This window comes from Euwallacea fornicatus, chromosome 29 (assembly GCF_040115645.1).
Source record: "Euwallacea fornicatus isolate EFF26 chromosome 29, ASM4011564v1, whole genome shotgun sequence".
In the NCBI taxonomy this organism is placed as follows: domain Eukaryota; kingdom Metazoa; phylum Arthropoda; class Insecta; order Coleoptera; family Curculionidae; genus Euwallacea; species Euwallacea fornicatus.
Genome location: NC_089569.1, coordinates 1,522,905 through 1,547,336, shown reverse-complemented (window position 1 = coordinate 1,547,336; position 24,432 = coordinate 1,522,905). Strand labels below are relative to the sequence as shown.

Genomic DNA, 24,432 nt, shown 5'->3' with positions numbered 1-24,432 from the left:
TTTATAATGATATTTACCATTTAAAACTACATAACATCAAAAATTTGGCCGAAGTTGCACTAATAATTATTAACCAATTTTTTATTAAAAGTTTATGTATTTACATTTTTGTGTTTACTTAAAGAAAAGTAATATACATAAACTCACTCACCAGAATCTGGCTGCTGCAGAAAACGCAAAACACACTTTAAGTAATATCAAAAGAACCATAATGTGAATTAAATGTAACTCAATGTCAGTAGGTACCATCACCACCTATTTAAGTGGTCCAAAAACCCTTTTTTGATGCGCATAGAAAATTAACTAAAACTCTCTATTAATCACTCCCTAATTCTAGTCTCGAAATTGTCGCCACTTGTGCTACTACTCACCACCGTACTCTTCGGATTCATCCTATCTAAGGAGTCCAGGTTTCTGCTTCCTTTGTGTCTTCGTTCTCTCCTACCATCCCCGCTAATATTTGTGCTCTGCGTGGCATTGCCTAAGCTAAATACGCATCAAATAAACTCTAACTTGGAACGGTCAAAATATGCATTCGTTTTTAGTTAGATGCAGAAACGTTAGTTCTTTACCTAGAAGATCTTCCTGAAGTGAGGCTGCTTTGGCTGTCGTGCAATCGACTAGAGGATGGTTTTGATATATTATGTCGGTCACTTTCCCAAGTCAGTGAAGAAATCTAGATAATGATTCTTTCTTGACGCGAGCTTAAAAATTAAAAATCTGATGTTAATACCTGATTTTCCATGGCTGGGCATAAAGTTTGCGAATCTGAGGTGTGACTGGACTTTGAGCCGGCCATACAATGGCGCTGAGGAGTTGGTTGACACGATGAAGGCACTGACTTGAAATAGGCACCTACAACAACGTTGCTTTTTCAGCTTGGGGGCTTCAAAATAATCTACCCCAATTTTTTTTAAGCATCAGACTGCAACAATCTGGCAATATTGCCTATATGCACTGTTTGATACATACAAACACACACACCTTACGTCACAAAATGAAGCAGGAAATGAATAACAAAATGAGAAAAATTAGAGATATAAAGAGAGTTATAATACGTTAAAATTGAGAGATTCTATCACTCACCATTAGTGCTTCCGCTCTGTTTCCACACCTTCAGTCTATCACTGATTTCCTTGAAAGTCGGCCTGCGATTAGCCTGCTCGGCCCAGCATTCCACCATCAGCGCGTAGCAGTAACTAGGGCAGGCGTCTGGACACGGAAGGAGTTTCCTTGAGCGGATCATATTGATCACTTCTTGGTTGTTATAGCCGTAATAGGGCTAAAACCGCATTCACAAAACTCTGAAATTACTTTTCAGTTAAGCTAACCTGCAAACCATAACTATAGATCTCCCATAAAACCACCCCATAGCTCCAAACATCGGACTCGGTGGTGAATTTACCGTAGAGAATCGACTCTGGCGGCATCCAGCGCACTGGGAGTAATGACTTGGACTGCACCCTGAAAACATTTAATAATAAACAACAGAACACATTTCACCGTATTACAACCGGTAATAGTCGCAGGAATACATGTCTCTGCTAAGCCCGAAGTCGCTGATTTTCACTTCCAAATCTTTGGAAACCAGGCAATTTCTAGCTGCTAGATCTCTATGAACGTAGTGGTTTTCGGAGAGATATTCCATACCTACAATTAACCTCAAAAATTGTCCACAGAAAAATCTTGATTCATACCTTGAGCAATTTGAATAGCGATATCGAGAAACTGATCATGCGTTAAGCATTTTCCATTCTCTGGAGAATTTCCTATAAGGAATTCGTGTAAATCTCCCTGAGATATACATAAACATAATCATTAAACAATCAAGCTTTAAATATGTCAGCTTACTTCCGACATGTACTCAAACAACATACACATGGGCTCTTGTTTCGTGACCACGCCTAGTAGACATATAATATTAGGGTGTTTCAATTCGGAAATGAGCTCGATTTCCCGCTGGAAATCCGCCTGGGTTTTGGCAGATGCATTTTCCTTCAGCGATTTAACTGCTACGAAGACTTTGCCTGATTTAGTTTTAAGTTCGCCTTGATACACCTTCCCTAAAATGGGTCATAGTATCATTTATTCACACCCAAAATTCCTTGAGTAGGTTGAAAAACTTACCAAATGCACCTTCTCCCAACTCTTTTATGAACCGTACTTCTTTGTAAGTGTATTGTGGAAGGCTTTGATAGCCGACTTTGTTGTGGTTGTGGCTCCGATGGTTGGTAGTTGGTATATTGTTGACAGGAGGCAGAAGGCTGTTCATTTCTATAGGGCTGGAAGGTCCTGGATTTCCATAGATGTTTTTGTTGACTTGGGGCAAGTCCTTCTGAGCGAGAAACGTATCAGAAAAGGACATATTTCTCCGGAACTTTGGCGTGCAAGTATAGTAATTCGACAAGTAGTGGTAATGACACAATGGTGAAGGCGTACCTTTGTTCCGTGTTAACAAAAAGCAGAAAAATGCATTTTTGAAGCAAATCACATTTATACTTCAATCAACAATGTGTGTTTGAATTTCTCACCATTACAAGCCGATATGCTAATTGTTGGCAAGTGTAATGAAGAAAAGCTGAAACTCGCAGGTGCAAGATTTTTCGTAAATTTTTAATTACAATTACTGTTTTTTTTCCATAAACACTGTTTAATATTTATGCATATTGCATTTCACAGGGTTATAGCATGTTGCATCCTGGCGTCTCTAATTAAAAATTGTGAATTCCTCGCACATTAAAATTAAATTAAAAAATAGATTTTCGAAATAAATGCCTATTATCTTTCAATCGATACTGTCCAACGTTGGTATGTATATTTTTCATGTGAAAAATAAAGTACGACCTTACTACAGGACAAAAATGAAATAATTCATCCCTCCTAAAGTTCTCTAGTCAACATTCCGCCTTCGCTTTTTCACTGTTAAACAAAGGGCACAAATTAGCTTTTCAACCTGCACTTACATTCTGAAGATTTCGGGTAACTTTTGACTTCCTCCTGCAGTAAAAATACATGAAAACTGTCACCACCATTAAACCAATAAATGCCAAGATCCCTACAACGTATGTGCCGAATACTAGAACTGAAATACGACGATTCAATTTTAGATTTAAATACTAATAATTAAATACACTCACGGCACTTGGAAATACCGCATATCTCCTTCCTATTGTGTTCCACATAGCAGAAGGGCTCTGGCTCACTTTCCCCGGGATTTCTGCAATAATTATGCCCCGCCAGCTCCGGATAATCGGAGGGTAATAAATGGAATTGATGGGACCATTTGATGCACATTTCCCCCGATTGGGTGGTATTATGCACGCCCCGGTACAACTTCCCGGTATCCCAATAACACTGCTCGTCTTTATTTCCCTTAAAATCCCCTACTCCCAAAGACAAACAATGTCTGGAACTGGGGTCCATTTCCACTGGAAGGCTCTCGCACACTTCCAATTCCATAATCTGCCCTAAAACAGAAAATACAATAGAAAATGCCGATTTAATTTAGCATATACGACGAACCTATTACTGGATGTCTTTTAGCGATGGAATACTCTTTACTGCACAGCTCAGTTTCCAATAAAATACACTCGTCTCTACACACGCGCCGCAGGCTATTCGTCAACCTTTTTCTTATATTTTGGAACTTTTTCTTGGTTTCATTGATGGCCAGCTTGAAATCCTCAATGTGGGTCTGCTGAAATTGATTCACCACTCTGTGATCCAAACACAGGGGAAACGCAGAGAAACATATGCTCGGCTGGGCGAATTTACTGCAGCTATTCGATATATCTCTAAAGAAATATTCAAGAGTCAAATGGAAAACGTATTTCTGGGAGTCGTACTTTGATCTGGATATTACGGCGAATGCGTTAAATAACTTGCTTTCAACGTCTTCCTGCGTGTAGGGAGGTTGGACAAAGACGTATCTGTTCGCGAGGAAATTCTTGCAAACTTGCCCTCTGTAAGTAAATCAAAATCGTAATGTTCGTCGTCGAAGTGAAAAAGTAATTTTGAATATGTGAGTCCTGCAAAAGTCGTAAGTCTGCTCGAGCAGTCAATTAAAATCAACTAATACTGCCACCGTTAAACGTTTACCCCGTATACATTGCACGGAATATATTAAAAAGAAAAATTATATTATAACAGTTTTTGCCACGGAAGATCATTACCACACATACAAGCAACCGCCGACGTACCTATCTACAACGAAAATGTGACTTTGCCTCTGTTGGCATTTAAAATTCATTAAAATTTCACTCATTAAAGGACTTTATGGCTAATTGCGAGACTGGAGCAGAAGCGCCACTTGGGAAAACAGAAAGGAGTTTCATTCTCATAAATTGTTCTAAAATTCGAACTTAGTTTGCTGCTTTTTTCACGTGGATTGTTCGGAAAAAATCAAATTCTAGAGGTGACTCTAGACGGTACTTACGTAACAGTATGTACTAAATTCTGCGAGAATAGGTCTATGAACATTTTTCAGCACCCGCTGGGAAATTTTTCGACTTACTTGTATATTTGACAGAACGGCTCAGACCCATTATAAACAACTGCGGGCTCTGAGCTTTCGCTATTATCAGTCACTTTTCCTGAACTATCCAAATCGAAAGTGATGGGGGCGCTGAAAGTTTTGGCCTTTTGTGATACTGTGGACATTAAATTATTTTGATCCTGATTTCCACTTTTCTGCACCGGATTTGGCAGGAACGTGGTTACGTCTCCGGCACTAAAATAATTCATTAAAATGTACTATAAAAATCTTTTAAGAAATCACCTATCAGAGTCCAAGCCGCCGAAATTCAAGGCGTTCGCCGCGGTGCTTCCTAAAATTCAAATTTAGAAAATAATCATTGAAATAACGTACAATTAAATACCCCATCTGTGTGACTCAGGATTGACCTGTAAAGCACATTGCGACCGTATACGATCCATCCCATTCCTGGCAATGCACTGGATAAAACCTTTGTCGAAAAACTCCAGTTTCTTTATTGTTAATACTGAACGCCAATTGTTGTCCTTTTCCTAAGCAGAGAATCTCAAAAATCATATATTTCCAGCAGGACACTCACCTTAAAATTCCGGATTTTAATCCTGTTTCCTCCCCCTCCTACTGGCATTTCATTAATCTTCCAGGCAAAATTCACTTTGGTGTTATTGGGGTCTGAATTGTGGACCAGGCACACAAATTTTGCCGTCTTTTCCGGGTCTTTGGTCACATTCAAAAGCGATTGAACAAAGGTTAATGTACCTAGGGATGTTTATGGTGAAAAATGAAATATTTCAGTGGCAATTAGGATCTACCATTCGATGTAATATTTTCGGTGGAATGTTCATTTTCATAGTCTTCCTCGTTGTCTTCTTCGTAGTCCTCATCGTCTGCGGGGGTTGCATTGACTGCAACGAAATAGGGAATTTCATTCCACATTTGCAACAACTAGTTTTTTATGCGCGATATTAATAGCTAATACAATATACGAAATGGCCTCTACTTAATGGGAGGTTTCACCTGAAAACAAATAACGAACCGATATGTTTATGGCCGTAACCAAAATAAAGCATTAGAGCCTAGTTTTCGCACTTGTAGCTTACATGGCACTTGAAGGCTTACGTTCCACTAACTGCTGGTTTATCTAGAATTAATAATGATCGGCTTTAGGAGTGTTTCTAAACCACTGAAATACGGGACACGATTGCGAAACTTTCACTAGATCCCATTAAATTTAAGAAGTTGGTGCATTTTAGGTGTCAAGGCAAGAAAGTGATTTTAAACCTCATTTGCACGGTTGCCTGTTAAATTTAAATCCGATATTAACGACCTCCTGTAGCAAAACTTTATTGGAACCCAAAGACCATCGAACATGATGCCTTCGCAGGGCAAATTCTCAATCGTTCAGATCTCAGCTGACCGATTAACTGCTGCGCTGAAACGGACTATACCTCTGGAATATGGTACGGTATATCTGAAAATAAATCAGTGTAAATTTAGATTTTCAGATCTGAAAAGATTTCGTATGTTTACAGTAACGCGGAAAGCGCTTTCAGTCGAATTTTCTACGCGGACCTGCTGCTCGTGGAAAGTAGGTGCTACTTAGGGAAACACCCAACGTTTTGATTTATTTTGCGTGAAACTCACGAAAAAATTTGAAATCATGTTAATGAAAATATGAGTGTGAAAGGTATTGCTTTGATGGGTTGCAGCTGAAGGAAAGCAGTAGCAGTTTTAAGGTAGAAAATTGCTGCTGATGATAGGTCAGTTGGCTATTTTATAGGTACACAGAACAATTTCAAAGTTAACCCGTGCCTATTAACAGTGAACATCGAAAACCTAATGGAGCTTAGCATTGCGAATACTAAAGCACTAACAAATCGAAAAACTGAAATTTTCCCTCCTCCCTTGAAGCTAACATTTCCTAATTGCACGTTTATTGCTTATGAAAAACTCATGCAATGTAGCGACGACGACATTTTTCGAGCTCACTCGAGCCCACGAATAATGGTCGATGTGGACTGTTAACAATAATGGACAACACGCACCTCGAAATGAATGACACATTGTGTGAAATCGTGAACGGAACCAGGCAGTCTAGCGAACCCTTCACCAACATAAAAATAAGAAAAATGACGTGCGAAATTAAAATATACGAATTCTTGGCAGGCCGGACATATGTAAGTAATTGAAGATAATTTTGATGTAAGAGAGCCGTTGACAAAAACAAGATAAATATATGTATGAAAATAATTTTCTTAACGATGTTTTTAAAATGGTTTAGTAAGTAAAGGGGTAACAGGTGCGAGCCATTAATCACCCGAATACTTCCTTGACTTTTAAAAATGCTTTATTGCTTAAAAATGACAGGGAACAAGGAAAAATATCACTGTCGCAAGTTTGTAACTACAAAAATATCGCAATCGCAGTCCTTCATCATCATGACCGTTAAGTTTTATGACGAAAAATGACGATGCCACTAGGAAGAGTAAAAAAAGCAAATTGAAGTGCAAAAACCAAAACTTCCTGCTTTGCCTATCGGACATGAAATTTCGAGAGATTCAGTCGCAGTTTCGATGGTTTACTACGGGCACTGCCCACGTTAAAAAAATAACATTACTCCTCTTGTAAACAGCAACGAAAGAATGCGAAACTCAAATCTTCAATGAAAGTCTGCGAACTGAATGGACTGGAGTGCGTGTGTAGAGAGGGAAAATGGCAATCTGGCAACCGGCTTTTGTTTCTGGAGTTTGAAGAAAATTTGATCAATGCCTCGACTCCATTAGGGTCATGTGACAGAAGCAACGGCATTGTTCGACCAATCAACGTCGCCGAGAGAATGCGTTCTCGCACATTTTTGGCGCGAACGTTGCCGAATATCGTGCAGGAATTTGAGGTGAGCTGCGCGTTTAATTCAATAAACGAGATCAATCACCGAGGAATTTCACCGTCTCACTCAAGCGCTATTATTTCAATCGCCCCTCGATTTTGTTTAACTAAAGGCAATATTTAAATAAAAGGAAAAACACAATGAATCGAAAACATACCGGTAACAGTTTATTTAACACTGAGAGCTGTTTATACTATTTGTGTTAATCTCTGCCAGAATCCGACGTGTTTAATTCTCTTTAAAAAAAAAAAAAAAGAAGGAAGAAACGATTTGTTGGATCGGGAAACAATAACACGAAAGATCGACTGAAAACTAATTTGATACACGAATTTTCTATCGAGTGGGAGGAATTTTATGAATGGTTTTTCCCATACAATAAACGTCTTGTCGCTGCGAATAAGGCGCAACTTGACGGAAAAATCGAAGACCAGGGTTAACGTTAATTAAATGAAGCATCCATCACCTTTACGGATTCCGAAAAGTCATCACAACCTAATATGGCGAAACTCCGTTAAACCGCTTTAGTACGTGCGGAATAACTGTATCTCCAATATTAGGTTTTCAGGCGCATATACGTACGTGCGGCATAAGGAAATTGCCTGTTAAATTTATATGAAACATGGAAAAGCGATGATTTTGGACAATTTTCGCTTTTAAATTATTAACGAGAAAAAGCCCAATTATTAGTGCATACGGTGAAAGATCAATATCCAACAGGCATCGCAAAGGGAAGGGGATCCATCGAAGTAGATTCAAGTGTGCGAGTGAAATTTTTTTATCTAAACACTTCGATAGCCCCTAAATCTGACAAAAATAACTGGAATCCGCTGAACGACTGCTGTAACTGTTTTAACAAGCTATTAGATCGCACAAGCTAATAACGGACATGGGATGCGGTGGAGCACCAATGGAAAAAGACAGCGCCGGGACAATACAAAATAAAAAATCAAGTTTGGAAGGGCTCAACTCCAAAAATCCACGAGCACGTACTACTGAACCAGCTGAATAACTTCATTGTAAACAACGTGACTAAATGGGCCCCAAAAAATGTCTATGGCCCCTTTTTTGAAGATAAATACTCTTTATATCGGGACATCTTTGCGCATAGCCTGTGAGCGCCATAAGAGTTGCCATTGGCTTTTTTCAAAAATTAAATGCTTTTCCTGGACACTTTGATTAGTAAACTCAACCACGGCATATCTTAGGCTACAGGCCGGGACAGCAGACCGTACTTTCTTAATTTGCATCGATAGATATTTTTGCGAATTCGACGAATTCAGTGAAAGGTACGAGCGAGAGACTAAAGAGCCAAAGAACTGAAGAAGAAATTTAAATTCATACCCAAAAAAAGATACAAAGCGTATACGTGACCCAAAAAACGTAACATCCTGTATATTGACGATTTTGGCATTTTGCTAAAAAGAGGCGTAAATAGATGCACAAAATTTTAAAAATTTCACTCGAAGGAATTCGTGGAAAAACACAAAATGGCAGAAAAAATATGAAACTTTGCCACCCGGTATATGAAAAATGATATGTTTTTGACAATCGACTATCGGAATTTTTGAAATTATTTTTGCGCAGTGCCATTGCCCCCTAAAATATTTTCATAATAGTACGTTACACCCTTTACACAGCATAAGGCGAATTTTAAGTAGGGGTTTTCTTTTTTACACGATACAGAACTGAAAAAATTAAGAAATATTTTCGTATAACACTTTTACCAAATCTCAAAAACAACCGAAACACACGCGTATGAAAAAAAAATCAAAACAGCACTAGACTTTTTAAATTAAAAAAATTCCATGAGATGGGCAGGCTCAAATGGACAAATGAGATGCCCTGCGGGATCACGAGATCAAAACCTATGCGATTTCTAACTGTAGGGTTGTACAGGGTGTTCCTTAATGGTGTGCGAATATTTTAAGGTGGGATTCCACATGAAGAAATAATGACAGCGGGTCACGTAAACTATGTTCCAAAATTCTCTGTTACGAAAGCTTTTTAGGGTTGCAAAGTTTTAAGAACAAAACGGAAATTAATGAATATTTCCGAAACCGCTTGAGATATTTCAATTATATTTGGTATTTAAAGACAATTCATAAAGGGGCATTAATTGCAATGAAAATAGGCAGTTCAATGAAAACTGTTTTAACGCAACAAATGAAAAAATTGAAAATTTCACACATTGCGGGTTGACATCGTAATGGAATATCAATTGTTTTCAGCACTTGTTGTAAAAACCGTTTTTTTTTCGCTTCTTGTCGGTTGTAATTCATACTTCGTTACAGTGTCGATCCGCAATGTGTTAAATTTTCAATTGTTTCATTTTTCGCATTAAAATAGTTTTGAATAAGCTTTTATCGAACCGCAATTAGTGCCCCTTTATAAACTGTCGCTACGTACCAAATTTCACCGAAACATCTCACGCGGTTTCGGAAATATTAATTTTTATTTTTTCCTCAAAACCCTGCAGCCCCGTATTTCCGTAGGGGAGCATTTTGGAACATAGTTTCTATAGCGATCTATCGTTATTTTTTCACGTAGAAGCCCACCTCGAAATGTCCGCACGCCATTAAGGAACACCCTGTATAGAAAGTTAGCCGTTTGCGACTGAAATCGACACAATGGCAGAGTTGCGTAAACAGATAGAAGACGCCGCACAAATAATCGGAGGAAAAAGATGTTTCTTAACGGCATGTACAGGGTCGTGGATAAAGCGAGCGACGATTTGTGCGAAACGAATAACGGCAATATAGAACACGTTTTATACCCATTCTCGAAGGGAATAATAAGCAAGGATTGTGTTATTTATTTAAACTTTTATACACGTATATTTAGGTTGCATTTGAGATTCCTGAAAATGTTACATAAAGATTTTGCTTAGTTTTCTTAAGTTTGTATCGTGTCAAAGGGGAAACCCCTACTTAAGGTTCACCTTGTGTATGTACAGTACCGGACATAATTATTGCAACTTTAAAAAAAATTAATATTTTACAAGTGGTAATGGACGAAATAAACAATCCTCCTGCATGGAATTTCTGTTCATACTGATCGTCAATAATAAACAAATAAAAAAAAGTAAATAGACTGATTTCCACAAATATTTGAAAAATCTGTTTTTGCGCTGGACATGAATATTGCAACAACTAAGATGTCCATTTTTAAAATGGTGTTTCTCCAAGTCTTGTACCGAAGAGTGATAATTTGTCATTCAAGAAGTTATTTAAATTAAGATTTAACAACGGCAAGGAGTGAAACATCCCCTTGTTGCATTCGAAAACGAATGATTGATGCCTACCAAAAGGGTATCAAACAATCCACAATTTGGAGAAATTTATAAGTTCCAAGATCCACAGTGTCGAGAATAATAAAATGGTTCGTTTTGTTTGGTATTATGGTACCAATTGAAAATCCCAGAAGACCTGGAAAATCTACAGCGAGAACTGACAAATTTTGAACATTTCAAAAAATAATCCATTCCTGTCTTCTACAAGAATTCTGGCAGAAATCAGTAGAACTTCGGATTGAACTATCTCAAGTAGAACTATGCAAAGGAGACTTGTCGAAGGAGGCCTTAGAAGTTACCGTCCTGCTAAGAAACCACTGCTGAGCAAGAAGAATGTCAAGGCAAGATTGCAGTTTGCACAAGAGCACATTAACTGGACACCGGAACAGTGGAAAAGAGTCATATTCAGCGATGAATCGAAATTTAATTTATTCAAAAGTGATGGAACAATTCATGTAAGACGACCACCCAATAAAAGATTGGATCCAAAATTCATTTGCCCCACTGTGAAACATGGTGGTGGATCGGTAATGGTGCGGGGCTGTTTTTCAGCATTTGGTATGGGGCCGTTGCATAAAATAAATGGCAGGATGGATCGATTCATGTATAGGGACGTCTTGAAAAATGAATCGGAACCACATACAGAAGAATTTATGCCACTTCGATATGAATTTCAGCACGATAACGATCCAAAGCACACATCAAAAATGGTAAAAGAATGGCTAGAATCAAACGAAATCAAGGTAATGAAGTGGCCTGCTCACACTCCTGATCTCGACCCAATAGAGAACTTGTGGGAAATATTGGACATAAGTATTATAAACATAGATGAGAAGAACGGTGATGAACTTTACGAAAAGTTAGAGGGTAAGTGGAAGGCGGTTAATCCAGAGATCATCAATCGCCTACTTAATTCAATGCCAAAAAGAATGGCGGATGTTATAAAGGCGCGTGGGTATTACACCAAATATTGATAAATCAGGGCCCAAATGTTAAAATTTAATATATATTGTAAGGCAAATATTTTGTTGCAATATTTATGTCCAGCGCGAAAACGTTTTTTTTTTTTAATTAATACAAAAAAATGGGTTAACAATTATTTTATTCATATATATGAGGCAGTCGTTATGAATAGTAGATTTATGCAAAATATGTATTTGATTAGTTTATTAAAACCTTTTAAATAAACATTTTTGAAATGTTGCAATAATTTTGTCCGATGCTGTATATACAGTGGTGGCCATAGAAATAGGACCACTTCAAAAATTTCAATTTTTTATTTTTATCAGTAAAGAGATAAAAAATTAGACTAAAAAAAACTAAAATACATTTAATAATAAAGAAAACAATATACAAAAATATAATTTAACGAAAAATAAATTAAAGTCTTCAATAAAACAATAAAAACAAAATAAATATGTGGTCGTAAAAATAGGACCGGTAAAGCATTATCAAAAAAAAAAAGAAAAAAAAAGAAAAAAAAAAGAAAAAAAAAAAGAAAAAAAAAGAAAAAAAAAAGAAAAAAAGAAAAAGAAAAAAAAACGAAATTAGCAATTGAATATGGCCTAACGTTTCATATTTGGTTGCTTCTCCCTTTTGGGCAATCACTGCCTTTAATCTTTTAGGCATTGATCTTATTAAACGCTGGCAGAGCTCATCAGGAACAGCTTCCCAGTCCCATTGAACTATGGACCACAGTTCTTCTTAATTTTTGACCTGTTGACTCCTCACAGCGGCCTTAAGGCGTACCCATAGATTTTCGATGGGATTCAGATCCGGCGATTGCGAAGGTCATGGCGTAACAGAAATTGCTTCATTTTGAAAAAATTGTTTCACTCGCCTAGTCGTATGTTTCGGATCATTATCTTGTTGATATTTCCAAATTAATGGCATTTCTTCCGAAGCATATGGCAGCATAACATTTTTCGTTATTTTAAGGTATTCCTCTTGGTTCGGGATTCCTTTTATCCAATAAATAGGACCAACACCGAACCAAGAGAAACAACCCCACAATTTTATATTACCACCTCCATGTTTAAGGGTTTTTAGAGTGTGTTTTGGAAGCAATTCCTGTTTTGGTGGCCCCATGACGTACCGTCGACCATCCGAAAAAAGAACATTTTTCCACAATTTTATGTTGTCATCTTCGTTTTCAAAGCGGAAGATGATTTTTCGCACATTTTCTTCTTTTTAATTTGTTTTTGATAACAACGGTACCTTTCGAGCCGCTCGGCCATGTAAATGAACTTCCTGCAATCGTCTTCGGATAATTCTGGAGCTTATTTCCAATTTTAGGTCATTTTGAAGTTCTTTAGAACTTAAAAAAAGGTTTTTTTTTTAAATTCTCGTTTTATTCGGCGGTCGGTCAAAATGGTTGTTTTCCTCTCACGACCGCGATTTTCTTGTTGTTCTTCGTGTTTGAGGGCATTTATTTATTAACGTTTTCGATCTTCCTAGTTTTTGAGCAATTCGACGAAGGGAATTGCCCTCATCTCTAAGTGTCTGTATTCTAATTCTTTCAGTTAAAGAACAGTGGTTTCTACGCCCCATCTGTTTGTGTATTAATTATTAAAATGCATCAAAATGTTTCGAAATAATTAATTAGACTTACCTTTCAATTGCTATTCTAATTAATGAGGAATTGTGAAAGTTATTAAGAAAATAACGAGCTTTTAATACACTGGTCTTATTATTATGACCACCTTAGTTTTGACTGTCTAAACGAAACAGGGGAAGTACCATTCTGGTGTAAGGTAATTCCCCTGGTTTCTATTGACGCACATAATTACCAACTTTGTAGAAATTTAGGACCCTATTTCGAACGAGATAGAATAACTTCCAATAAACTTTTTTCCATATTTAAAATTGAACCAGTAGTGGGCCTATTTCTACGGCCACCACTGTATACACAGGGTGGTCATTTAGTGCGGTCTCGGAAGATTGCGGCTAAACAATTTAATATTTTGAATTTTTTTTTTGCGTTATATAGAACTCGATTGTGGGTACATTCTAAAATTGTTTTCGTTTTATACAGGGTGTTCTAAATAAGTGAAAAATATCAAAATTATGTTTTTTTAAATAGAACACCCCATATTTTATTACTCGAAATAAGAGATAAACATATGACTAATCAAAAATCGTTACACCTTCCTATACCTAAATGTACAGGTTTTCTTCGAAAAATAAGATTTAAGAAAAGGTAGCAAATTTTATTACTTTTTATATCAGTTGCTATGGTTACCTAATGGTAATAAAATATGGGGTGTTCTATTTAAATTAAGCAAGTTATTTCCTTTCAAAAAGAATGCAATTTTCATGTTATTTTTTGGACGCACTGTATGAGATATTCCAATTTTAATAATTCTGACATAAAATACGTCTCATATCTAAGGTTTGGTACGAATTTCGATTTACTCCAGTTTACACTTCCTTCAAAAAAGTTTTTAAAATTGCATGATTTTTTTAAAAAAACTTAATTATTTCGAAATGCTTAAGATTTAGACCTTAATGAAACTTACATTTATTTTTCTCAAGAAATCTAAAACGATATTAATGTATGGGGTGTCCTATTTAAAAAAAAAAACATAATTTTGATATTTTTCACTTATTTAGAACACTCTGTATAAAACGAAAACAATTTTAGAATGTATCCATAATCGAGTTCTATATAACGCAAAAAAAAGAAATTCAAAATATTAAATTGTTTAGCCGTAATCTTCCGAGACCGCAGTAAATGACCACCCTGTATATATATATAAAATATATATATATAATTTTTTTTATATAAAAAAAAATATATATATAATTTTTTTTTATCCGTCAATATCGGCTTACCCTTTTCTAAAGCAAAAACTGCGGTACATCTTTGTACAAATTATCCCGGGCTTTTGATGTCAAGAATGATTTATTTCCGCAGCAATTATTGACAACAACCTGGCGATTGACAATTTCTTTTAACTAAAGACACAAACCAGCCTTAAAACGCATTTTTACTCTATTTACAGCCCGAAAGTCAAAGAGAAAAAGAAAAACAAACCGAACTTCAAGACAAGCTCCAATCAATGGCACCGCTCTGTAACACGACGGAGAATGTCTTTGTTTACACGAGGTGTTTTGGATAAAATCTTCATTTCCAGCAGCAGAGACGCGTATTAACGGATGTTCATTAAAATATATTATAACTAAATGCATAGGATAACAACATATACCGTTTATAAGCAGGAAGCAATAAAGAATATTCTTGGATTATTATTGGTAAGTTTTAGTGATATAAATAGATCTCGGTCGGGGATTCGACGTGAGGTACAGGGTGTGGCTAATAATATGCGAGCGAATAAAAAATTATGCTAAAAAAAAAGTGGAAACAGAAGACGTTTTCGAACGCAGCTGGGTCAAACAATTGACTGCTCGCCGATAACGCCAATGGAAAAATACTGCAAGCTACGTTTCCAAATTCTGAAAAATCAAATTAAAAAAAACTCTTTTTTTTTTAACAAATTTAAGCCACATTCACTGCCTGAATGACTCTACTAAATCTGGTTAATTAATTTCACATCTCTGATCCTGTCATAAAAGAGTAATAACTCGTTAATTTACATAAGCCATACTTTACGAGGAGCAATAAAAAGAAACTGCAGAGCAATAAAACATATCCATATGGTATAATAGACCACATCTCAAAGTCCTGCTTACCCCAAAAAGATGAACATGTGTGGGATTTAAATGTCAGAAAAATATCCTTCTTTATGGCAATTTTATTACGCCCGGATTTGATTCACGACAAATAAATCGAAAGCTGCATAGAATTTTAACGATTGTGTACCTCTAGGGTGGACGTAAGGCACTTTGGGGATAAGGAAAAATGTTAAGGACGCGGAGAAGGGACAACAACGTCAAGCCGAACAGGAGGTAACTTAATGCACGTTTTGTTTCATTAATAATGGAAGAACGTATTTTAGACTGGATCGAAAGTCTTCAAGAGGAATGCTATACGAGAACGAGGAACTTCGCCTGAAAACGATCAACATCAACGCAGAAATAGAAAGAGGTGAGCGTCGCACCTCCAAACGACAAAGGCACAAAGGAAAGAGGAAATAGGGGCGACATTGACTCAATTTTCCAAAAATTCCACGCGCCTTGACCCGAAATTAAAAAATTGGGATCGATCCAACTTGCAGATATAAAATTTTTCCTATAACAACGTGTCGGACATACACAATCCGGTGTTTCGTGTCATAACATCGGGTCATGATTCGTCTCTCGTTTAATCATAGCTCCGCTCTATAGCTGACAAAAAAAAAATGCGTAGAATCACCTCGGAATATCTTTATTATAAACTGTTTGTAGGCCAATCAGACATCAAGAAACTGAAGCGGGAGAACGAGATGCTGAAAAAAGAAATATGGTGTTTGCGGGACGAATACGACAAACTTGATAAATTGCTCAAAGACAAGAAACTGGATTTCTCGTCCTCGTCTACCACGTACAGCAGCTCCAGTGACTCGGTAAGTTTGTGATTTATGCCCGAAATGGTCTCGATATGAGCGATGATTCTCGGCTCCTAATGATACTTTTTGCCTCGCAAAAAAAAAAACATATTTTAGGTTCATTGCGAACCTGTTAAATCGGCGTTCATACGTTAAAATGTTCGTAGGAAAGTTGCTCCAGCTGCACAGAAGAACCGGAAGAAGAGGAAGCATCTCAGAACTTAAAAAATGTACAAAAAAGTAACTTGAGAAACATTCACGACCAGTTCGATCATCTGTCAATAGTCACCGAGGAAACGTGCGAAAACTCGGATAAAAATTCCTCCACCAACCGGTAATCTATATCTTCTTTTAGTCAAATTTTCTGGTAAACATTTTCCGTCTAAAGGCATTCTCTTCCGAACGACCAAACCGTGAACATGCTGTGGAACTACAACGACAAAGACGTGATCCAGCCGGATCAGAGTTATCCAGTTTACGGCACGGTAATCCAGAACAAATCGCAAACTTTGCCCAGCCCAATGCACATGAATTACTTTGCTCCAATACAGCACTCGAAGAGTTTCGACGATAATCAATTTAACCAGGTTAGCGTTCCGAAGTAGCTCGAACTAACCCGGTCTAAGGGATTATTTTGGGGAAAAATTCTGAATAAAAATTTGAAACGCAACAGATTTCCATGTAAGTAAACTGCTCGAAGATGGTACAACTTAGACGATCTATAAGGAGACGCGTTCTCCATGGCCGGCCATTTTTGAGCTCTTCTGTAATTACCCGAAAACGGAGTTGAGAAAAAGCGTTTGTCAATCGCTCACAATTAAGGGAATGTCTCTGGGTGGTCCCCATAAAAGAGACGTTTTAACAGCGGGATCGTTCGTCGGGAGCACGTCAAGAGAATTTTAATTGCCATTTTTACGACTTACAATCATTTTTTTGAGCATTAGAGTAAATTGACAACGCAATAAGAAGCTTCATGATCACACTCTCATACGACAAAAAAACCTCAGGTGCGTCAAGAACCCTTATATCCGGAGGACCTGTACACGCCACCCCCCCACCCCTGCCATAACGACCGAGAGTCGCCCCCCGTGGCCATCTCTCCCAGTCCCCCGCCCCTATACGAAAACCAGCAGGTGGTTTTCCCGCAGCATACCAATAATTCAGAGGCGGAAAATTTCCTAAGGTAAGACCGGAATGGGGCTAATGGAAAACATTAATTTTGCCTTTGGGGGGTGCGTTGTGTTTGCGCTAATTGGCCTAATGGGCTGTTTCCTCTAATTATCAACAGGCTTTTGATATATTTCAGTAAAAAGATCGTCCACACTAACGCGACGAATTTTTACCAGAACGTGGTGCTGGCGCCCAAAAACACGCAACCCCCTCCCGAGACTCAAGGAATGGAAAAAAAGGCCACGGACCTGATAGTGAAAATAGATAACCAGAACTTCTCCAAGAATTTAACTTACAGCAATACCACTCCAAGTACCACCTTCTCGAACGGTGGCAACTTGGAGGAATTGCTGCACGACATCGAATCTATATCGCAGGTTTGTTGGGAATTTCGGATTATTTCTCTGTCAAAGAAAGGCTAAAGAACCAACAAATAGTGCCTCAATTCTAGGACATACTGAAGCTAACCAATTTCCAGAGGGCCATCCCCAATCCTCATCTTTTACCTACTATTCAAGAACCACCACACGGGAGTCCACATTTCGAGGAGCAAAACTTCTTCGAGGCTGTTCGGGAACACGAGCAGGACTTGACTTACACCCAGAACCCGGTTCTGGACCGTTTGATTGGCTCGGAAACCGGCAATCGAGCCAACCCGCTGAGTGCGAGTGAGGAGAGATTACATAAGAGCGAGCTGAACGTGGTGCTGATGCCCAAAGCGATGCCCTTAATTGGGTTTGACAAGTACAAGAACATTCAAAGGTGAGAATCAGCTGTTGTGAGCGTCTGAAAGTAACAATTCGTTACGACATCTGTCTAATGAATTATCCTCGAGTTTTCGTCCGAGCGGACATCGATCTGTTTTGCTGAACTAGAAAGAGGATGTTTGCTACTCCAGATAACGTAGCATATTTACAAGAATCGTACAGGGCGTGCCAAAGAAGTCCTGCCAAATTTAAGAAGGTTATGGGGAACATTCCAGTGAAAAATTTTTGCGTAGAAACCCCTAGTCGAACACGAACCGATTTAGCCGCAGAGATTTTTGTTCAAAAATGTAACGTTAGCTCGTCGACGTCATAACTTCGATATTTAATTCAATTTTGTCGAAGATAACGCAAAAAAATTATAATAAAAGTTCAAAATGACGACCCCAACCCGATTACACGAACTTGTTCTTTGGATCATTGAATCGCGCTCCCGTGGTAAGATGTGTGGATTCTGCTGCATGGAAAGAGATGTCATGATCAGTCTTCTCAACAATTCCTCTTGGATGGTCACACAAGTTTCGTATACTAACGACTCGATGTGAACCCAGACGAAAAAAAACAGACTTAAATCGGGACTTCGCACTGGCCACCGGATCCATCCACTTCCGATCCATTGTCCATAAAAATGTTGATTTATATTATACCGTACAATGTGGACAAAATGTGCAGGTACACAGTCATGTTAGAAACACATTCTATCCGGTATCTCCATCGGAACGTTTGAATAAATATCCTTAATAAAACGGAGGAGACAAACAAGCGTCTGTTTAGTTTGTTTTTATTCTATTCTATTCGTTTAGTTTGAATGTCGAAGTGTTTTAAACAAAAACGGCTCTGGAGCCAAACCTGCTCATTTTTGACTAGGGGTTTCTGCGTTAAAATTGTTCACCGCAATATTCCCTGTAATCTCCCTAAGTGTGGCACAATCGGTTTGGGACACGTTGTATATGTATAACTGCATTTTAATTTTAGGAGCTTCGAAAGCATCAATTCCAACCACTTAGACTCCCTCTCCGCTTCCCAGCAAAACCTATGCATAGTCCCTCCCAATCAGACGGGGACCCCCAATGAATGCAATTTGCATGTCACCATGCCCGTGCTCCCCCAACCATACGAAACCGACCACAGTTCCGCTTACCCGACCAGCAAACAGGAAACCTCTTGTCAAACTTTAACGTCGCCAAGAGATCAGGATTACAACCCGTTTTTCTTCGGGAACCTCACCGACAACTACGTAAATTCCGACTATTTCAGTAGGAGATACAATCCTGATAATTTCATGCAGAAAACTCAGTCCGAATCTCCCGAGGGGCAGCAACTCGAAGACACACCTGTGAATCAAAAATCCACGGAAAACGAGGAGAATATCAAGTTGAAAACCACGAAGATTGAGGGCAATGAGAAGACCAGTGGTGAGCTGAAGCAAGAGAAGGTGAAACCGCCGAAAATGAGCATCACCAAGAAAGTATCGATACATTTTAAAGGGAAAAGGGAGAAGGATCGTTTAAAGAAGCTTGCGATTGGAGGATGTGATCCTAGCTCCAGCATTTCTAAATCATCAGCTACAACTCCGAAACCGTCCATTATTGCAGATTCCACCAAGTAATTAAATTAATCCATTTTGATCGGCACATGATAATAATTCCATTAAATAGGCCCGATCCATCTTCGCCGAAACCCAAAGAGAGGATAAGCAAGCACGTGAACCACCAGAAAACGCCTAGCATAGAATCCAAGAAATCCACTACAGAAACGTCTAATGTGGAGCCCAAAACTCCCAATTCCTCAGAAAGCGACAAGAAAAAAGAGACAAAGAAAGAAGACAAAAAAGCCCGCAAGAGTGTCTCTATAAGTCCTGATCGTGTGAGACATGTTCACCTAATGCATGACGGTAAGTGTAGCTTCATATCACCTAACATTGGAAAAAAATACATTTCTCTCGAAAGCTTCAAAGAAGCACAAGAAGCACAGGAGATCAGGTGGTTCAAGAGTTCATCCACGAGGATCCACGGACCCCCGACAACTGAGGGAGCGCTCCTTCTCCATTTGCACAGACAGGTCTCAAATGGGGCCCAGTTTGAGCTTCGGAATGGGCTATGGTAGTTTCCTATATGACGACTACAGTGATCGCGAACGAACAAATAGCGGGTCTTCTTGCGAATCCCACGAGAACCACAGGAAAATGTCGGGAATCTCCAATGTGGCCGTAAACGGAAAAGTTCCTTGGTGCGGGTGCTGGGGGAACGGCTGTTTGTAACGTAACTGTAGTAGTGGTACCGAAGAAGACTTACTGCCATTCCACATTATGAGATTAGTATCGGGCGATTTTTAATTTTTCGTTTGTCGTATAACCGGATTAAATCAGTATTTTTTATGTAGTTATAGAAATATCAATAATTTTAATAAAGGTCGGTTTTACTTTCGTGTGGAGGTTTTAGTGACTCACAAAGAAATTTACAGTTGCATTTACCGAGATTGCGAGACTCCCGGGGCATGAACATTGAAAAAATATTGTGAGAAGGTAGAGGGATCAAAGTCTTAATTGAGATTGCTGAAATCCGGCTTATATTTACAGGAGTGAAGAACTATTCTTTTAGGGCGCAATAAATCGAATTTCCAATGTTAAATCTGTCAACGCAGAGAGAAAATAAATGAACCAAGGTGGAAAGTGGTACGCACCACTCCCTCTAGTCCCGTCCCACGCGTAATTAAAGTTTTCAGCAAGTTCTCTTAAGATTCTTGACAATTTGGCGACATGACAAGTAACAAAGTAAAAAAAAACCGTTAAGGAGTATTTATTATAAAATAGAACGAGTTCGAACATTCTCGAACACCCTTGACCTCAGCTTGTCTTTATAGGTATTTTAAGTCATTCAGACGACAGCAACTAGAATTGAAGGCAACGAATGAGGCCTGTGATTTCATGTACCCATGTTTATAGTTACTTTAAAATAAATTAATACAAACTTCAATAACTGCAGAAAAATTATCTATGGCGGTTTATTAAAACTGCGTTGACCAAACATCAAGAATTCCAAAGACGATACATTTGCAAAGTTCCACATTCCAGCCGCAATATACTACCCTGAATAATGTGTCTGCCCCACATTTCCCCCAAGCGTTTCTCCATATATTTCGTCGTTTTCCCCGGGGTTGAACAATCCCATAAATAAAGTTTAAGAGTCGCATTTGACCAGCGTATTTGCACACACATGTTCCAAAATAAATGAAGCATCCGCTAGGGTTCAACTATATTAGATCACTTTCTAGAAGAAGATCGAAATGAAATGATTTTTCCGTGTACTTGGATCGATAAGGAAGGGCTTTCCCAACATTTCTTCCGGATACGTGCATAGTGACATTTCTTTTAGGAATTATTTTTAGCGCAAACCATGTATATTTAGAACAAGAAACTCTTTGGCAGCGACCAAGAATGCGTGACATTTGATACTTTATTATGCCTGGACTCGACTGAGGTGCGGGCATCTAATCCCATTTGGATTTCTGGGCCCCAAATTAAATTCCTGAAAAGCTCATTTACTCGCATGAATATCGCACTTTTTGGCAAAAATCCCTAAAGAATAATTGCCCGACGATATCGAGATTAACCTCCCAGTTTTAATCAAAGAATAAAAGCTTAAGGGTGGAAAAGCAGTCCTAAGGGATGAATAAAAGCGTTCGCAAGTTATCTATCTCCCGATTAATCCCATAAATCCTTTGGGGACTTATTACTGATACGGTTTGCAGGCAATCGAGCATTCTTGTGAAACTTTGAATAATATCGAAGGAATATACGTGGACAAAGTGGAAAAGGGAGTTGATGAATAGCCCGACAAAAGAGAGATAAGAAAATAATTATTTTGGCGGAACGTGACTAAGGAATGACGTGACACTTCTCAGCGTCATTGCCCATGAAGTAGCGAGCGGCATTCCCTTGATATTGAAATTTCTCGAACGTATTGTAACGGAGTTTGAAATTAGCCGATGGGGCTAAAATATAGAACCAACGACTTGATAATCCACCGAAAGCCAGCCTTAGGGCCAAATTACATGCATTTTTAAAATTATAACCCCAGCAGTGTTTCAGCAATAGTTATGAATGAAGAAACAGGGCAGATTACCTCTGAGTAAACGCCTCTACCATCTGCGAGCATACAAATTGCTAAATAATTAGATTAGGCACCTTGTCGCTTCTCGCCTGCGTTCGTAAGTGTTTATAAGGGTTAATGAACGGGTCCTTCAATAACTGTACCCACATATAACCGGGTGTGGTTGTATTGATCACAGGAGTTTGTTGTGACGGAAGTTTTAAATTAATTTACCTTCCGCTGCAATTACGAGATTGAAAACTCCCATTTACAACAACTTAAGCTTTCACCACGCCTCCTTTCAATCACTTTTGAACTCCCTCCGCTTAAGAGGGAAATCTCGAATGATATAAAACGAATTTTATATAATCAGTTTCTAACCCTGGTGGGGAATTTCAATGAGTTACGATACGTCGAGTCGGCCAATTTGCTTTTCAACACATTTGCCCTCGGCGAAGCAATCTGCAAGGATTTCCTCGGCTTTTGTGCTTCGTAAACCTATACAAACCCAAGAACTAAAAGCATAAACTGGGATCTATTGTCAATAAACTTCCATGTTCCTCTAGCTATTCAATTTCTTTTCCCATCTCGAGAGTTCGTCTAGAGGGTGGGGCGAAGATGTAAACATGCCAAAAGGAAATATGACCCCCTCAGTCATAACAATTAATGTGCAGAAAAGAAATCCTACACCCTGATGGTGCGAAATCGAATAACTCACCCTTAGCCACATCTGCGACTATTCACAATTTAAACTAGTGATTATGCAGATTCTGGTGAAATACCTCCAAGCAGCAGTAACACGATTCTTATCTGTATACTGCGGTTTTAAACGTACAAGTATGTTAAGCTTAAACTGTTTTAATAGGCCTGTGGAAGAGTTTTTAATCTAATAGACACGGTTCAGTACGTGAAAAAGTCATGGAAGAAATGACGCAAAACTGCTTAACTGGTTTAATATTGAAAGTAGAATGTTTGGCGCATTTTTTTTTGGGTGAATGGGTCTTCAGGATATTCGTAGAAGTATGCACAAGCATCTACTCTCAATGAAAGCTTCGCTTCTTGGACTTTCAGTCAGAATATCAGCTAATTCAAACATACAAAAATTCAACAAGAAATATACTATTATCAAGTGAGCAATTCTTTAGTGCAACTCCCTAAATTGACTCCCATAGTAAGGGTTTACAAATACAATTTTAAGTACTTATAGCAATGCCATCCCTTCTTTTTTACTTCTGACTTTCAATTTAACAGTACTTAATGTAACCTTGAGAAAGTTGCACCTCTTGGATTTTTACCAAGACACTGAGGATAACTGATTAAATTATGTAAACAAAAAATTTGATTAATTAAAACCTCACATATACAAGTAATTAATAAGTTTTGTATAGAAATGAGAAGTAAATTGATGACAAACTCTTTTAGAAATGCCTCATAAATATGCCAAAATGAGTACACCAAAGGACCTTGCCAATCTACCCCTAATATCAGGGTTTCAAAGGAGGCTTCTGTTGGGTTAATATTTAGTGCCTGTGGAATAGAAGTTACTTTAGACTCTAATATAAACATTCAACTAATTCTCTCCTCTTTACAAGAAGATACATAATGAGTATCAACTTATTTCTTCTTCACTTAAACACTTCAAAGCAACTACTTGGACGCTGATATTTAATTCTGTAAATTAACTGAGATATATTTACTTACCTAATGAGCTAAAAAGCAGTGTCACAGCCAATAAACAAAGGACCTTATTCATTCTTCAGCACTAGTCTTCACGCATTTTAATTACCTACACTAGAATGTAAACAAATCCCTCTTAAACTGGTCGTTACGTTAGAAATCTCTGATAGTCCTTTTCAGTTCGATTTCCATGACTTTAAACACTGTTTTAACGAACATTTGCAGACACAATAGCAGGAAGTTATAAACTTTTGTTGAAAAAAAATTATTAAAAGAAGTCCATCCACGGTCGGGTACACCGGTGCCAAAACCACTTATTACGGACGCGAATTAATAGGAAATTAACACTTTCCTGGGAGCTAACATTGTAGGAATAAATTTACCACGATAGTTTCATTCAGCAATTCAGTAATTTTTATTATAAAATCTAATAAAAATCGAGAAAATTATAAACGTCTTTAATGCGAACGACACTACTCCCTCGACGGCCATCAAGCTTCTAAAAACAATTGACAGATCGATGCTTTCAATAGTTGACATCTGACGTTTGATGACAAGGAGAGAATAGCGTCTCTA

At 38.0% G+C, this 24,432-nt stretch overlaps 2 protein-coding genes across 10 annotated transcripts; one reads left to right on the top strand and one right to left on the bottom strand.

The window, feature by feature from the left end:
- Positions 1–88: 88 nt before the first annotated feature.
- LOC136347629 (tyrosine-protein kinase transmembrane receptor Ror-like) lies at positions 89–24,347 on the bottom strand. Of its 4 annotated transcripts, none has more exons than XM_066297780.1 (19): positions 23,881–24,347; positions 5,305–5,397; positions 5,073–5,251; positions 4,878–5,025; positions 4,778–4,826; positions 4,514–4,729; positions 3,846–3,962; positions 3,523–3,794; positions 3,138–3,467; positions 2,964–3,082; positions 2,128–2,335; positions 1,852–2,063; positions 1,698–1,794; positions 1,515–1,650; positions 1,332–1,464; positions 1,087–1,282; positions 734–855; positions 573–676; positions 89–486 (listed from the first exon to the last, which is right to left on the bottom strand). In XM_066297780.1, the coding sequence occupies exons 1-19, from the start codon at positions 23,930–23,932 to the stop codon at positions 321–323; spliced, it is 2,949 nt and encodes a 982-aa protein (XP_066153877.1). In that variant the 5' UTR covers positions 23,933–24,347; the 3' UTR covers positions 89–320. The 4 variants fall into 4 exon arrangements, with proteins under 4 accessions (XP_066153877.1, XP_066153878.1, XP_066153880.1 ...); XM_066297781.1 differs by having other exon boundaries at positions 2,128–2,332; XM_066297783.1 differs by having other exon boundaries at positions 371–508.
- On the top strand, positions 6,018–20,513 carry LOC136347631 (uncharacterized). 6 transcript variants are annotated; one of them, XM_066297789.1, is made up of 14 exons: positions 6,018–6,252; positions 14,673–14,922; positions 15,497–15,576; positions 15,627–15,715; positions 16,015–16,172; positions 16,322–16,488; positions 16,543–16,741; positions 17,162–17,337; positions 17,461–17,701; positions 17,776–18,086; positions 19,064–19,325; positions 19,377–19,693; positions 19,747–19,982; positions 20,038–20,513. In XM_066297789.1, the coding sequence occupies exons 3-14, from the start codon at positions 15,530–15,532 to the stop codon at positions 20,346–20,348; spliced, it is 2,514 nt and encodes an 837-aa protein (XP_066153886.1). In that variant the 5' UTR covers positions 6,018–6,252; positions 14,673–14,922; positions 15,497–15,529; the 3' UTR covers positions 20,349–20,513. The 6 variants fall into 6 exon arrangements, with proteins under 6 accessions (XP_066153886.1, XP_066153882.1, XP_066153884.1 ...); XM_066297785.1 differs by having other exon boundaries at positions 6,019–6,228; positions 19,064–19,693; XM_066297787.1 differs by having other exon boundaries at positions 6,019–6,252; positions 17,803–18,086; positions 19,064–19,693.
- Positions 24,348–24,432: the final 85 nt, after the last annotated feature.

What these genes read in the sequence shown, in the direction of transcription:
- LOC136347631 (XM_066297785.1), top strand. Translation starts at nt 15,530, where the DNA reads ATGTTAAGGACGCGGAGAAGGGACAACAACGTCAAGCCGAACAGGAG. An exon ending in AAGTACAAGAACATTCAAAG is followed by an intron (nt 18,087 to 19,063) that starts GTGAGAATCAGC and finishes TTTTAATTTTAG; the next exon opens with GAGCTTCGAAAGCATCAATT. An exon ending in ATTATTGCAGATTCCACCAA is followed by an intron (nt 19,694 to 19,746) that starts GTAATTAAATTA and finishes TCCATTAAATAG; the next exon opens with GCCCGATCCATCTTCGCCGA.
- LOC136347629 (XM_066297780.1), bottom strand. Translation starts at nt 23,932, where the DNA reads ATGAATAAGGTCCTTTGTTTATTGGCTGTGACACTGCTTTTTAGCTCA. An exon ending in ACTGCTTTTTAGCTCATTAG is followed by an intron (nt 5,398 to 23,880) that starts GTAAGTAAATAT and finishes ATTTCGTTGCAG; the next exon opens with TCAATGCAACCCCCGCAGAC. An exon ending in CGCTATTCAAATTGCTCAAG is followed by an intron (nt 1,651 to 1,697) that starts GTATGAATCAAG and finishes GGTTAATTGTAG; the next exon opens with GTATGGAATATCTCTCCGAA.